The 16,059-nt window shown below is 35.9% G+C and overlaps 1 protein-coding gene across 3 annotated transcripts in view; it reads right to left on the reverse strand.

Annotated features, from left to right (window-relative positions):
* Positions 1 to 805: 805 nt before the first annotated feature.
* Positions 806 to 16,059, reverse strand: part of LOC126970003 (tubulin beta chain-like) — a 34,363-nt gene continuing 19,109 nt past the window's right edge. For all 3 annotated transcript variants that reach the window (XM_050815678.1, XM_050815679.1, XM_050815681.1), the window contains exons 2-3: positions 6,088 to 6,196; positions 806 to 2,073 (exon numbers count right to left, since the gene is read on the reverse strand). In XM_050815678.1, coding sequence (XP_050671635.1) covers positions 863 to 2,073; positions 6,088 to 6,196 — 1,320 coding nt within the window. In that variant the 3' untranslated portion in view covers positions 806 to 862. The remainder of the gene's footprint in view (positions 2,074 to 6,087; positions 6,197 to 16,059) is intronic.

Consider the following 16,059-nt stretch of genomic DNA (forward strand, 5'->3'; position numbering starts at 1 on the left):
AATATCAGATCCTGGAACCACTTCAGAATACTTTAGCTTACGGCAGAAAGTTTATGCTCAGAGTCTTTCGGACAATAATATTGTCTAATCTTTGAGATATAGATGAAAAACGGTGAGCACGCCCGGCGTGCTGGCGGCATGCAGATAAGAATTAGTGTGGACACGCTAGGCGTGTCAATGGCACTGAATGTGTTAATACCTTTTTTTATGAAAATAAGGAACGAGACGAGCAGGACGTTCAGTAGATAGTACTTGATACGCCCAGCCTATATTACAATGCAGTGCCGTATTGAAAATCCCAAAAATTCTGAGCGGCACTACAATTGCGCTCGTCACCTTGAGATCTCATTTGCCCAGTAATTTCACTAGCTACGGCGTTATGTGACCTTTAGGTGTTAGCCGAAACGTAGGCAGGCCGCTGTTTGTACCATACATTTATAATTTGTGTAAATATTACTTTTACGACTGACTGAAACCAAACCTTCGATATTTAAATTTTTTATCTGTCTGTACGTCTGATGACCCCAAGAACGGCTTGAGTGATCTGGAGTTCAGATCCAACATACGATTACCTTCATCATTTATTAGTTTAGAAGTTAATAGAAACCAAGGAATTTTTTTAAAATAATTTTATTCATAAATTATTATATTATATAAAGTAAAAAAGTTATTAAAATGACTTATAATATCTTAAAAATGCACCTTTTGGTACGAATTTAGGAATAGATAATACTTTCAATTCATTAATCGTACACATGCTGGACGGGTCACGCGAAGTGACGGGCCACTGTGAAATAAGTGTCGCTTTGGTAAACTGGCAACTTTATTATTAAATATTTGAATGCCGCGACCGTGTCTGCACCTAACATTGATCATCAGGCATCTCCTCAGTCTCCTCCATATCATCCTGGTCGGAGGCACATTCGTCTCCAGCTGTTGCTTCCTGGTACTGCTGGTACTCCGACACCAGATCGTTCACGTTACTCTCGGCTTCGTTGAACTCCATCTCGTCCATACCCTCACCGGTATACCAATGCAAGAAAGCCTTGCGTCTGAACATGGCCGAGAACTGTTCAGAGATGCGCTTGAACAATTCCTGGATTGCAGTTGTGTTGCCGATAAAGGTGGAGGACATCTTCAGTCCTTTAGGAGGAATGTCGCAACAGGCGGTTTTGACATTGTTGGGGATCCATTCAACAAAGGAACCGCTGTTCTTGTTTTGAATGTTGAGCATCTGCTCGTCGACTTCTTTCATAGACATTTGACCGCGGAAGATGGCGGCGACCGTAAGGTACCTGCCGTGGCGAGGGTCGCAGGCAGCCATCATGTTCTTGGCGTCGAACATCTGCTGAGTCAGCTCAGGGACGGTGAGGGCGCGGTACGACTCGTTGCCGTGAGAGGTGAGCGGCGCGAACCCGGGCATAAAGAAGTGCAGACGTGGGAACGGCACCATGTTGACGGCCAGCTTACGAAGATCAGCATTCAGCTGACCGGGGAACCGCAGGCAGGTGGTGACGCCGGACATTGTGAGCGACACCAGGTGGTTGAGGTCGCGGTACGACGGGTTCGGGACTTTGAGGGTTCTGTAGCAGATGTCGTAGAGAGCTTCGTTGTCTATGCAATAGGTTTCATCTGTGTTTTCGACTAGTTGATGAATAGAAAGAATTGCGTTGTAAGGTTCGACTACGGTATCTGATACTTTGGGCGAGGGGACAACGGAGTATGTGTTCATGATTCTGTCTGGATATTCTTCTCTAATTTTGGAGATGAGTAGTGTGCCCATACCGGAACCGGTACCGCCGCCGAGGGAGTGTGTGAGCTGGAAACCTTGTAGACAATCGCAGTTTTCGCATTCTTTCCTGACTACGTCGAGTACGTTGTCGACGAGTTCGGCGCCCTCGGTGTAGTGTCCCTTGGCCCAGTTGTTGCCGGCGCCCGACTGGCCGAACACGTAGTTGTCTGGCCGGAACAGCTGGCCGTACGCGCTGGAGCGGAGAGAGTCCATGGTGCCGGGCTCGAGGTCGAGGAGGATGGCGCGGGGGACGTACTTGCCGCCGTTCTCGGCCGACGCACCTGAAAAAAAAATCATGATTCTTTTTAACCTCCGATTTGCTAAATGATCTCATGAGATAGTGACCTTGAAGACCGTAGACTGCGGCGAATCCGTACCTATTCCATAATATTTCACCCGCTTTTCAGGGATGCCTCTGGTCTGATTGATACAATCAATAGTAGATCCTGCTTAAACTAATTTGTTAGAACAAAAATTTGGCAACACTAGTAACATTTTTCATTCTTAAGTCGTCCATTTTGCTTGTTTTTTTTTTGGTGGTATATAATTAACAACCAACATTAAATTGCATTGAGTGCCCAAATACATATTTCGTTTTTATAAGAAGCAAGATTAGTTAAGATTGCGAGTGGTAGATTTACAAACACGAGTTACACCATTTTTTTTAATTTAAGAACATCTTTTGATAGCAAATACGACATGTCCATATTCGTAAAATATTTCTACTTCATATCTTATCAGAATATAATATATACTTGTGTACACTAAAATGTTTACTTTGGCTACATTTTATTCGTACCCATGGGTATAATCATGAATACGCATTGAAATGAAAGAGCTTGAAAACAAAAATTCCAATCTATATAAATAAAATAATAGAGGTTTTCATTTGTACGCGCATCACAGAAAAACGACTGGACAGATTTCAATTAAGTAAGTCTTCTAAGTTTAATTCCTTAAACACTTGGCCCTGATCTAAAATAATAACTTCATATAGTATAAATTTATAGTCTTAACGATGAATTTTATAAGCACTGCGTCCTCAGTCATGCGTGTACGCGGACGAAGTCGCGGGTATCATATGGTATTGAATAAGAAAGTTAATAGTTTTATTTCCAATGTTGTATAAGTCACTATCAAATTGCAATAATGTTTCTCAAGGAGCTGGTTAAACCATATTATTGTATAATTAATCCTCCTTGGTTTCCTGTAATCTATCTTTATAACTATAATTAGGTACTTTCATTATTAGCCAAAACTGTAATGAATTCCATTATAAATAATTGCATAACGGTCGGCTAAGTAGTAAAGTAGAAAATTACCGAAATTTGAACGTTGAATTAGAGTAATTGTTTCTGTTAGCGGCTGCCATGCTGGCTGAAGACGCAGCGGTCGTTGCCCCGTGACGCAGAGATTACGCGCCATCTTAACATTTCCGCTTTTTAGTTATCAACGGTTATAATTGTTTTATTGGAGAAACACTTTCTTGATGTCTAGCCGTTTTAAGGTTGCATTTAACGTAGAGCTCCTCGAGTAGAGAACTTACATATTGTACCAAAAGCGATTTGTTATTTAGTTGTTTCTGCATGAGTTTGTTTTTTCCTTTTTTATACGCTTTATATTAGCTTCACCTGTATGTTTGTATGTATTTTTGTATGTTTGTAACCGACTTCTTTGGGCGCGATTTCGACCCACGTTAAACGGCTAGATTTCGTTCAAACTTTGTAGATTTATCGAGGACCGATGACATTACACTAATTTGATAAAATTATTCAATTTGCAAAATATGATTTTTGTTAATTTATATAATTTTCATCTATAGTCGATAAGGCAGGAATTGATGTTAAAGTACTTAATAGTTTTAAAAATACGCTTTTATAGAAAATTTAACTAAAAAATGAAAAATAAATAATAGTTAAAAAAAACTAAAAAGCACGCTTTATATAAAATTCAACTAAAAAATAGCAAATGAATTTAAATTGAAAATAGTGTAAAATAAATATATTTTATTGGTTGAATTTTATATAAAGCGTGCTTTTTAGTTTGATTTTAACTATTATTTTTGATACTGTTTTGACGACACTAGAGAAAACTAAATTCTCCTTTATCTTAATATATATAAATCGAACGGATTTTAATGGGGCTTACTACATGGAGTGCAGTTAGTCCAACTTGAGAGATAGGATAGATTTTATTTCGATTTGGGACACATAATTATTTTTATTTCCAATTTAACAATTTACGAAATATATTTTACGAAACATATTTTACGTAAAATATATTTTACGAAATAATAATAAAGAAAACTTGATGTTATATACAATATTATTAACAAATTTGTAAAAAATAGTATGTTATTTATTATGTACAGAACAACGTCTGTCGGGTCAGATAGTAGATTTTAATTTAAAACAAAGACATCTGCACTGGTTTTTCAAGAAACGGTACATATTGGGAAACTTCTAGAATTTTTGAGTTACAGAAGATGATGATGTAAAGAAGATTCTGTGGGCGATCGGAGACACAAGTTTTGTAATTATGAAAAGTATGAATTAAAAGTGACAGTGCGTTAGACGGCAGGGTCACATTGTGAGTGATAAAGCAGTTTTAACCGGATGAACTATTAAGATGCGACCAAAATCTAATTGGACGTTGGGTGCCATCAGCGGATATATCTCAGCTTCCATCCGTCAGATCGTTTTTTTGACTGTGCATTCAATGATACATTAGTAATTAGTACCTACCTACATTAGTATTTCATATTTAAATCAGGGATTCACGGTTGCATCTTAGATCATTTATACGCCTAGATATACTGTGACAGCTGTGAAAACGTCGAAAAAAGTGAGGTTGACAGTTAACCTCTATTTTGAGCAACGCATGCACACTAACACAAAATGACATACAAATCGCGAGCGTAAGACGTAGCTTGTCACGCACACTAAAGTAATAATCCTGGTTTGTTTTCATCGGTTGTCTAATAGCAAGAGGCACTATCTAGACGCATAAATTACCTATGGTTTGCAATTGCATGTGTCATTTAAGAAAACTGTCTATTCCATAATCTCCTAGCAGTACCCAAGTAAATACGATCACCGTCCCCTAAAAAATACATTATGGTCGAATATAACTCTCGTAGGAACAGAAAGGTTTGAAAAAATAACACCCACTATATAATTCTTACTTATAGGTTTTACCTTTACTAATACCAATACGAATGGTACTTAGTTCCGCTTTCACTGCCAAGCGAACCAATGGATATCGGTGTAATTTTGCAGATAGTGTTTCCGTGTAAAATAGTTGAACCACGGGAATTATATTCCGGAAAAATACTCAGGACAAAGGAGATACGAAAGTTTGTATGAACCCTACTGTCCAACCAACAAAATCAACTGATTAATTCTTCGTTGATTTATTATAAGCTAGCGGCCGACTCCGGATTCGCACGGGTATACAATATATAACCTATGTCATTCACTGAAAAATGCTGTAAAGGGCCATAAAGATCTATATTAAATCCACAATGTATTTCAGGTATTTAATTAGATAAGGATCTGTATTGGTTAGAATAGAGAAAATTAGCCATTATTTGTCGTAAAAAGTAAATGACAAATAAGATGTTATTTTGTGGGATATCCATAAGAGATAGACATAATATACCATAGCGGAGTATTCTGTAGACCTTTTCAATGTGTACAATACTACTTAGTACATTATTTTGATAAATCTCGTAGGGTTCATCCTACGTTTGCAATGTAAGGGGAAAAAATGAAATTATTTACGACATACCATTAGAAACCTCAAAAATAACAGTATTTCTCCACTATTTAATGGATGTTATTAAACATATAAACCTTCTTCTTCAATCACTCTATCTAGGGATATAGGGAGAGACTGTTTTATACTATGTAGTGATGTATGGGGAATTGTACTTTCATATTTAATTAAATAATTAAGTTATATATTCCTAAATTTCGCCTTGGTTACATATGTAAGACATGTATAAAACTATTTTTTTTATTTATAACTCGTTAGAACACTAGAAGGCCTCTTTCAGCCTAGAGAAACTCTCTAAGTAAAAAGCGATTCACTCGATTGCAGTCATTGATGACAGATGACGGCTATTTCTGCTATGGATTTCTGCTATTTCTTGTATAAAACAGAGAACGCAGAAATCCACTACGTTTTAAGCAACTGTTCGCTTTCAAACTTAGCCGGACTATACTTCAATCATAAAAATCTATCTGTAAACTCATTTTGTCAAGACCCACGTGCAAATGTAATCATGTACTCACAAGTAGCCTCATTGTAGTAAACGGATATTCTCTCTAGCTGAAGGTCACTGGTCCCCTTGTAAACTCCCGTCGGGTCAATTCCGTGCTCTTCTGATATTATTTCCCAGAACTGTAACAAAAATATACTGCTGTGAATAAGTTTTAATCAAATATTGGCCGTGGACTGATTCAGCCATGACTTCATCAAATCAACGGCCACCTTTGCCGTGTATTTTTTTTGGAAGAGGATGACAAACGAGCGAACGGGTCACCTAAGTGATCACCGCAGCCCAAATGCAACACCAGAGGAATCACGGGAGCGTTGCCGGCCTTTCAGAAAGGCATACTTTTTTTTAAGGTACCCATGTCGTATCGTCCTGGAAACACCGCACAAGGAAGCTTATTCCACAACTTGGTTGTACGTGGAAGAAATATCTTTAAAACCCAGCCTGTGGAGGAACGCCATAGATACAGAATATGGTGGCGTGTGATGATATTAATCAACTAATTTGTGGTGTCGTGCGAAGCTTAGATAGAGCTTCTTGCTGCTAGACAACCGATGAAAACAGGCCAGGTTTATTACTTTAGTGTGCGTGAAAAGCTACGTCTTGCACTTGCAACTCAGAATACAGTATTCTGAGTCTCGCAATTTGTATGACACTGTGTTAATGTGCGTGCATTGCACAATAAATATTTTTTTTTCCCCACCTCGATGAAAAGCTCGCTCGAAAACGGGACTAAAAGCAAGCTTTTTCATCCAGGTGTGGGACAAAATCGTATACGCACCCTATGAGATAAGTAGGACATTGCCACCCGCGATTCAATATTCCACGGGTGAGACTGACCCACTTTTCTCCCTAGGTGCGTAATATACTATTTTTGCGACGTTTTCACAGCTGTCACAGTCTAGCTAAACGTATAAATGAGCTAAGATTAAATGTAAATTCAAAATGTCTTTGTTTATCTAGATCAAAAAGCGGTGGAGGTTCCAAATTAGTTTTATTCTACCTTAATGTCTGTAGAAATGTATATTGGACTAGCTGACCCGACAGACGTTGTTCTGTATATAATAAATAAAATAATGTTTTTATATGAATATGTCAATAATATATCATAACATCAAAAATTACTTCGTAAAATATGCACCCTGCTGTCGTAATGAAATTGTTTCACAGCAGAACTGTCAAACCGTGCGTCAATAAATTCTCTCATAGAAATTATGTATGGACACAGCATTTTCCTATTTATTCACATTTTAAACCTTCTCTGGACTTCCACAAATAATTCAAGACCAAAATTAGCCAAATCGGTCCAGCCCTTCTCGAGTTTCAGCGAGACTAACGAACAGCAATTCATTTATATATATATAGATAGATAGATAGATAATAATTACTTATCGAACATGTTTTATGCAACTATTGCGTCGCATTTTACTATCTCACATTGTTTCCGTTGGGGTTCAAAACCCGATACATGAACATGTTCCGACAAGTCTTTATCAAAGGTTCAAAAGGTCCGCACGGTTTACATCAAGCAGGCAAGCAGCTGTATCTAGTGAATAGAACGCTGGGTTGCCACTAGGGTTGTCAACTTTTATTAGAAGAAATAGAGTATACAGTCGAACCTGGATAAGCGAGAGTTCAAGGGAGCACAATCTCATTCTCGCTTATAGAGGTTTCTCACTAACCCGAGTAACTATAAACTGAGTAAATCCCAAGGTACACAGGCACACGTGTCCATTCGAAAAGAATGCGAGAAAACAATACAAAAACAATGTCAGAAAGTTCCACGAAAGTTAAGAATGAGTCATAAAATAGCAGATAATAAATGTGTTTTGTCATTTGTTACTGCACGTGTGTATCTTTTATGTATGTATGTATTTTTATTGTAGCTCTATAGCTATACGAAGAACTATTTCCTCCTAAATAATATAAAGAAATAAAGCTCGACTGTCGCTTATAGAGGTATAGATAAGCAGCAGTCTCACTTACGGAGGTCCATGAGGGAAAAACGACTCTCTCTTACAGAGGTTTCTGTTTCTCGCTAATAGAGGTTTTGGGAGCTTAAAATGACGGGTCCTGGCTATTACTCTCACTTATAGAGTTTTCTCACTTATCCAGTTCTCGCTTATCCAAGTTCGACTGTATCTGATTTCCAATGAGGTACTTAAATATAGAGTACAGACTGCCAATAAGAGTATCATTTATTTTGTAGTTTTAAAAAGTTATTTTTTTTTGTACTTTTTACAGCAAATTATAATTTTTCATGTTTTTTAAAAATAATTGTGCAATAAAGAGTATTTTATATATAAAACTAGCTGACCCAGCAAACGTTGTATTGCAGATATAAAAATCGCGATACAAAAGTAACTGTTGATTGTAGATGGGTGAAAATTTGAAGTTGTATGTATTTTTTAATACTGACTCATAATTAAACAAATTAAAAAAAACATGTCAAAAAAAATTAAAAAAAAATCGTGTGGACCACCCTTAACATTTAGGGGGATTAAAAATAGATGTTGTCCGATTCTCGGACCTACCCAAGATGCACTCAAAATTTCATGAGAATCGGTCAAGTCGTTTCGGAGGAGTTCAATGTTTAACACCATGACACGGGAATTTTATATATTAGATAATATAGCATACTCTAGTGTTATAGAATAAAGAGTACAACTACATAATATATACAATAGTCTATTTTAGAGTAGGTACGTTCGGCAACCCTACTTGCCACAGATTACGATTTGTTTTTTCTTTTTCTTTTGTTAAATACTGTATTACCGGATAATGCTTGTTTTATTTTACACACTCTTACACGATATTGACGAATTAAATTTAAATAAGAGTAGGTATAATAATGTATATTTAATAAATATTTATCATATTGTGTCTTTGTACGTAAATACAAGTACTAGCTATAATATAATATCTACATTTGGCTTCATGTTGTGTCCGTTTTAACCATAAGTGGTTTAATTTCTACAAATTTAAAATTATACCTAATGAAGTGGTAAAACATATTAATATATTTGTAAACTTAATTCGAGACTCAGACCAAATAAATAACTTAATAGCACTGAGTTTTAAACTTTTGCTGTCGTGTAAATTTAACTGTTAAAGCCGTTAATCCTAGATACATTCCTAAAACATGATATTTAACGGTCATTAAACGGGCTGTAACAACAGTTATTATATTACTGGATACACACAGGAAAACACATCAGGGTTATCGGACTAATCTATATTCGAATGAAACGCACAACTTTTATTAATGTACCGCCATAATTACCGACATGAAGCTTTTTAGTGCGTCACAACTGACACGGTCAATGTACGAGTTTGTAGGACAATAATCTATAAAATGTAACGTTTCTTCCTTTCCCATTTGAAAAGGAAGGTACTAGAAGTAATAGCAGCCGACTTATGCACCATCAGCAAAGTAGTGATTTAGTATTAATAATGAAACAACGCTTTCCGTATATATAACTTCCGAAACTTCCACAACTTATCACTTAAATATTACATATCATTGGTTGTTACCGTTTTTTACCTTTTCGTTTTACCGTCACTTTGCACAACAATGACTGTAGTGCCTCAAGATCGTTAAGGCGTAAGTACGTATCAATGTAATGTCCCGCAATAAATTAAGAATGTTCGTTTTTCGTGGAACTTGATGTTTTTAAGTGAAACATCTATAAACGCGCTGAGAACATTCTTTTGAGCTTTCACACTCGGCCTTGTAACGCTACGTTCGCTAAAGTCGGCTCGAGTGGATTGAGGAACACTCATTGGTTGAGTATAGTTGTATTTTGTATTATTATTAACCTCGCCGTAACTACCTATGTCATATCGTTCTGTGTATCCAGGATATAAATCCATACATACCCATATAATTACTTACTGCGTGAATCTACGCTAGTAGGGACAACGTTCTACTTACTAGGGCCGCAATGTGCAAGTAAACTTGTTATTATTATAAAATAATATCAAAATTTGTAATTATGTTCGTGGACAAATTAAAATCAGGTGAAGTGGGATTGAGTGACGCTGGTTTGTCCTCCTCCTGCATAAAAAAAGTCAGACAGACATGATCAACAAAACGAATGAATCAACATTGAATCTCTATTGAACCAATCAAACACAATTTATTCTCGTTGTACATTCATTGTTAACTATCAATATTTCAATAATAATGTCTGAGAGATTAGCCCCTATCTTAGAAGCGTAGTTTTTTTTTATTAAATAAGATAAATCAAACGTTATCAATGGTGTCGTATACATTATATAGTTCATGAGTGTAATAACAGCTTTAACCTAGCGCAACTTTCTAAGAAAGAAGCGATTCGCTCGCGATTAGTATGAAACGTGCATTGATAGATTGACTGATGACGGCTTTAATTTTGTAAAACACGGAGATAGCCGTAACCCACTACGTTTATCTTCTGTTCACTATCAAACTTAGCCGGATTATACTTCGTTGCCAATCGCGATACTGTAATTACTATTATTTCAAACTTATGTCAAATGACTGCACGTTTCATACTAAACTAAAATTAAATTTTAACTTATATTATGTATATTTACATCCTTTTTGGCTATAACAATATCGCTCTTTTTAATTTGCAATCATTTGAACACGTCATCCATAGACTAGACAATATGGCGTCGGTAGGTAATTAGGCGGGAAGCCGGCCGGCCAGTAACCACTGTAATTGTATACGGGCAATTCCAGGAAACGGTGAGTGTCGTGGATCGATGGCTGTATAACCACTGTCCCTTTGCCTTTGTTACTTTGACTTTCAAACTGCACCTACCTATATTTATGTAGTGTGTATTCTTCGATAGGACGATAATTAGGATTATTATCCTAAGCATGGTTTATATTAGATAACATACAAATTTTTTTGGTTATAAGTAATTAATCATGTAGGTAAGTAGGTAGATGGCCAAGTTTTCAAAAAATATTATTCAAAATAGAATTGTAAAATAAAACGCTTAAATCTAAGGAATATAGGTAATAATAGTAAAATGTATTTATCCTCCAGTACGAAACTCAGTTGGCCACTTTTTTTATATAAAATTATAATATGAATGTAAGTTATTTAAAAAAAAATTAAACATCAAGGTATTTGTGAAAGTTTCACCTCAAGGCCCACCCAAAGGGATAAGAAGGTTCTCTAAGGCTGAGATCTATAGAGCGGACTAAGACTCTGCTCAGACTTTACTTACGTAAAACATAGCTATGTATAAGTTTAACATAATCTTTGATTTCGTTTTAATAGTCATTTAACAGCTGAAATTATACTGAGCTAGGGTTGCCAGCTTTTTTTACAAGATATAAAGTATATTCAGTCTGTGAAGAATATTAAACAGTATTTTAGAAAAATGAACAGTTTTTTATTTATTTATTGTTTTAAATACATATTTTTTTGAACTTTTCGCACAACTTACTAATTTAATTTTGTTTAAAACTTCATAAGCCTCACCATAATTATAACTAAAATTAAAATAAATGAGGTAATTCACGGTCCACGTAAAAAAAGGTTATATGTCCTGAGAATGAGAACGAGAACGCATACACTCGCATGTCACTGACAGTCTTGAATATTTGACATTGACAGATTCGTTCAGAATCTCGGTATGATTTGATTGTGGCTCACGCTGTGCAGCCGTGAGCGCCCTCTGACTAAATAAAACAAAGTGTGAGCGAGTAAGTTTAACACAATGTGTTTGCATGCTGAAAACAGTATTTTGTATACTTTATTTTTGTTCAACAGTAAAAAGTGTTATACTTTTTACTGTTGTGAAAAACAGTATAATACTGTTGAAAACAGTAGACACCGTAAAGCAAAAGTCAAGTTCGCGTCAAACGCGAGTGAGTAAGAGTAATAAACACACTCAGCTAAGTTTTACCTCGGTAAAGTCTGAGCAAAGTCAAAGTCCTCTCTATAGATCTTTACCTTAACCACAACCTCAAGGAAACTCTGACTCTGGAAGATGACGAAAAATGGACTGTAACTTTGTATGCATCAGTAAAAATTATTATTATAATTTAAAATTTTACTTGCAGTAACATTGTCACAGGTTACAAATAGTTCTAGCCAAAATTTCGTGATTAAATTGTTGTGCAGTAAAGTGGCCATATTTGGAAAGCTTCTATTTTCCTTGATATCTATACTCGTTCCTGACAGTCAGACAGATATGTATGAGATTCTTCGTACTTTTCTTTTATACTTATAATAAAAGGTATTTCAATTAAAGACTTACTTAAAGTAGGTAGGTACTTAATGTTTAGTAACAATTATTTTAATAATTAGGTATTTGTTTATGAAATGCACTTTCAAGTTTCACACGTTGACGATAACATTAATTAATGTTTAGAATCATTATTAATTAGTATGTATGCAGTATGAACAAAGAAAGTTTATTGTTCTAGAATACTTTATGACAGCAACCAGAGAAGGTATTTAAATACGAGTGTTGAGCGTATGTACCTACTTTCGGATAGAAAAATAATGTAGATGCCACTCACAGATTAAGAAAATATACTGTGGCGCTTATAAATACATACCTATTTATTATAGGTACGGATGGAACAAATATGCCAAATTGATTTCGTTGATATCGAAATGACTTTGTTATTATTTCAGTTTATAAGTTAGTATTTAGAATTATTTTTATTATACTAGCTTATATTTTTATTATATAGACATATGGTAGCCCATTAATTCTAGATATAAAAAATGTGGACGTAGTATTGAAGAAAATATATTTTTACGACACGAGACGTTTGGTCACCTAACGGTATGTGATCACCATGAAGCAAGTGAGAACCAGATAAAGGATTCATCGGATCTTTACTAATTCTTCGATGCGTTCGTTTTCGAATAACTATACACTGACTCATGTACGGGCAGGATAAACATAACTTATGTTATTTTCGTATGCAGACGACAGAATATTTTTTGGTCTGTCTGTGCGGCGGCCGGTGTTGAAATAGCTGGGTTTATCTTATTGCGTCGTGCCGGGGTTGTTGGCTGCTCGGATATTTCTGGAATCTCTCCCGCGGTGACAACTTTACAGCGCCACTTTACCATAATGTTCGAAGTATTAAAAAAGCACACAAAGGATTCATTGCTTACTGCCACTGTACAAAACATAGACAAACAACTTAGATCATTTTTACGTATAGGTATAAATCACTAACCTCTACTATATATACCATTGCCCTGGCGGCTGTCAAAGTGCTTTTGTGCCTGTTTGATATTCGCCATTTTGGCGCTGTTGGCCATGTAGCGAGAGTCGGCGGTACTAAAACTAGTGGACAACATACATAGATGGGGGGAAAGCATGGGACGTTATGGTTATTGATACGCCCTCCTATCACAATGCAGTGCCACTCAGGATTCTTGAATAACCCAAAAATTCTGAGCGGCACTACTTATTGCGCTCGTCTTTTAAAGAAATATTTATAGTGACGATTCAAAAGCGCCTAATTTAAACCAAATTGAATAAAGTTTATTTGACTTTGACTAACTTATTGAAAGTCAAAATTAGCGGCTTAGAACTATATACTACGAATGCGAGGCTTCTTTGCACAGGCAACCACTCTATTTGAGCAACATCTCGTTCAAATCAAAAAAGATTACAAGCTATATTCATGCTTGCTTGTGAATTTTTATCACGTAGCAGAATTCTCAAGGTCAACGGCTTCTCAGGCCTACACTCGAAGAAACGCAGATTAAATGACTAAGTATCAGTACCTATCATGGATAGGTAACACACCGCTCGGGTTCAGGGGAGTTTGTAGAAGGTAAAATTTTAAAACAAAATTTTATGAACGAAGCGGGGACTCAAACCCACAACCTCTCGCATTCCGTGCGAGTGATATTTTTGCTGTGTCTTTTAGTTTTAAGTCTCCTCGTTGATATTTTTACATATTTTGTGCATTAATATTGTTCGTTTGTCAAATAAAGTAAAATAAAAAAAAATATCACGGGAGTGCTTATAAAACTCTCTTCCACAGAAATTTCAACTATGAAATTTCCACCAGCACTGCTTCCAACTGTGCCAACCGTTCGAGTGACGTATCGTCATAAAATCTTGTATGCTTTGTTCAACTCTCAGGTTGTGGCTTCATCTACAGGATCTACTTTACAGTTGACCTGCTCAACCCCGATACTTGTTATAAAATTTTAAAAAAGATTTTATTTGTGTATTGTTAATAAGAAGTAAGGGTTATTACTTTAAAAATATAACGAATTGTTTGCAAAGATTTACAAGAGCGACATCTCAAGCCAATTTCCTAATATGCATATATTGGGGTTGAGCAGGTTATCAACCGTAAAGTAGATCCTGTAGATGAAGCCACAACCTGAGAGTTGAACAAAGCATACAGAGATTTTATCAACGATGCGCTACTCGAACGGTTAGCTCAGTTGGAAGTGTGTAGGAAATTTCATAGTCGAAATTTCTGTGGAAGAGAGTTTTATAAGCACTCCCGTGATATTTTTTTTTATTTGACAAACCAACAATACTAATGCACAAAATATGTAAAAATATCAACGAGGATAGAAATAATAAATAATAGAAACTAAAAGACACAGCAAAAATATCAATAACTGGCATGTACAAAAGATTTACCCCCTTACTCATAATAGTCTGCTAACTTAAAGCATTGCTAATTCAAACTCTGCGTTCTTCTATTGACCTAAGTCAGAATGAGAAAAAACACTCCTTAGCGGCTGTTCAAAGTTAGCGGACCATTATGAATAAGGGGGTTAGAGACATACAGATTATTAAAAGTAGTGTTATAAAAATTTTAGTAATTTCTACAAATAAGCTCCCTTAAGCAGATAGTCAATGACATTACGACAAAAGCAGTTTGACGTGGAATTAAATAAATTGAGTTGCTGATTTGAGTAAGTGTATTAAATTGGCGACAAATACGATTGATGCAGGGGTGATAAGCTAGGTTAGTACGGCCACTGGTTGCGCCAGGGAATTTAGAGTGGACTGTATTAATAAAAGGGGTACTCAGGTGAACAGAACAGAACAGGAATCATTGGAGTAAAGGGAATAGCCAGTACTCAACTCTTCTGCGAGATCCTGGGTTCTTCTATATTCGCCTGAGTGTGCTGGCGAACCACAATATATATTTTGCGGGACACTTAACGAAGAAATCACTATGATCTCACGGCGGCCAATCAACAGGAATACAAGGATTTCCTGAATTTATAATTAAATGTTGCGGTGCTCAACTTTGGCGTGCGGTTTTTGACGTAATGTGTGTTACGCCATACGACCATAGATGTCGCGGCTCGCGGTTTATTCTTAATTTCCACCGGCTAAGTTGCTAGGATAAAAGGTGTAAGGGTTTAAGGAAAAGGTTGTGTGTTAGTTAGTTGTTGGACAACTGGTGTTACCAGACACGATTATGTCTAAAAATGTTGAAGGTACAAACTGTGCGTTTAGGGATTTTACAATTGAAATTTATTCTTGGTAATAATGAAGTATCCGTTTGATTATAATTATTTTATGAAGTAGCATCGTGTAAATTAATTAATTACTCAAGTTTAAACTTCTTAGCAATTTCTTGGGCTTAGAAACATGGCCATACTCTCAGCGCGTTTCTTGTTTCTCATCAACATCTGGTCTTAATTATACTGTTCACTATCCACCCGTGTATCTATAAAGCGTTATGTTTACATTATGCTATGAATAGCCATCTTGACCGGGGTACCCTTTTCAAGAAACTATTTAGATTCTAAACTGGACGTTTTGTAATGGTATTAAAATTTTTAAAAGACATTTTTATCTATTTTCCTTAAGGGAGTTTTTTAAGGACGTAGATATTTTAACCGTTGCCTCTCAATATATTTATGCCAATGTAATACATGTGCGTTCGAATTTAAATTTGTTTGAAAGGAGGAATGTCACTTACACATTCAACACAAGTCACAAACATTTATTGTGTTCTGATTATTATCGTCAA

Source organism: Leptidea sinapis, chromosome 19 (assembly GCF_905404315.1).
Source record: "Leptidea sinapis chromosome 19, ilLepSina1.1, whole genome shotgun sequence".
NCBI lineage: Eukaryota > Metazoa > Arthropoda > Insecta > Lepidoptera > Pieridae > Leptidea > Leptidea sinapis.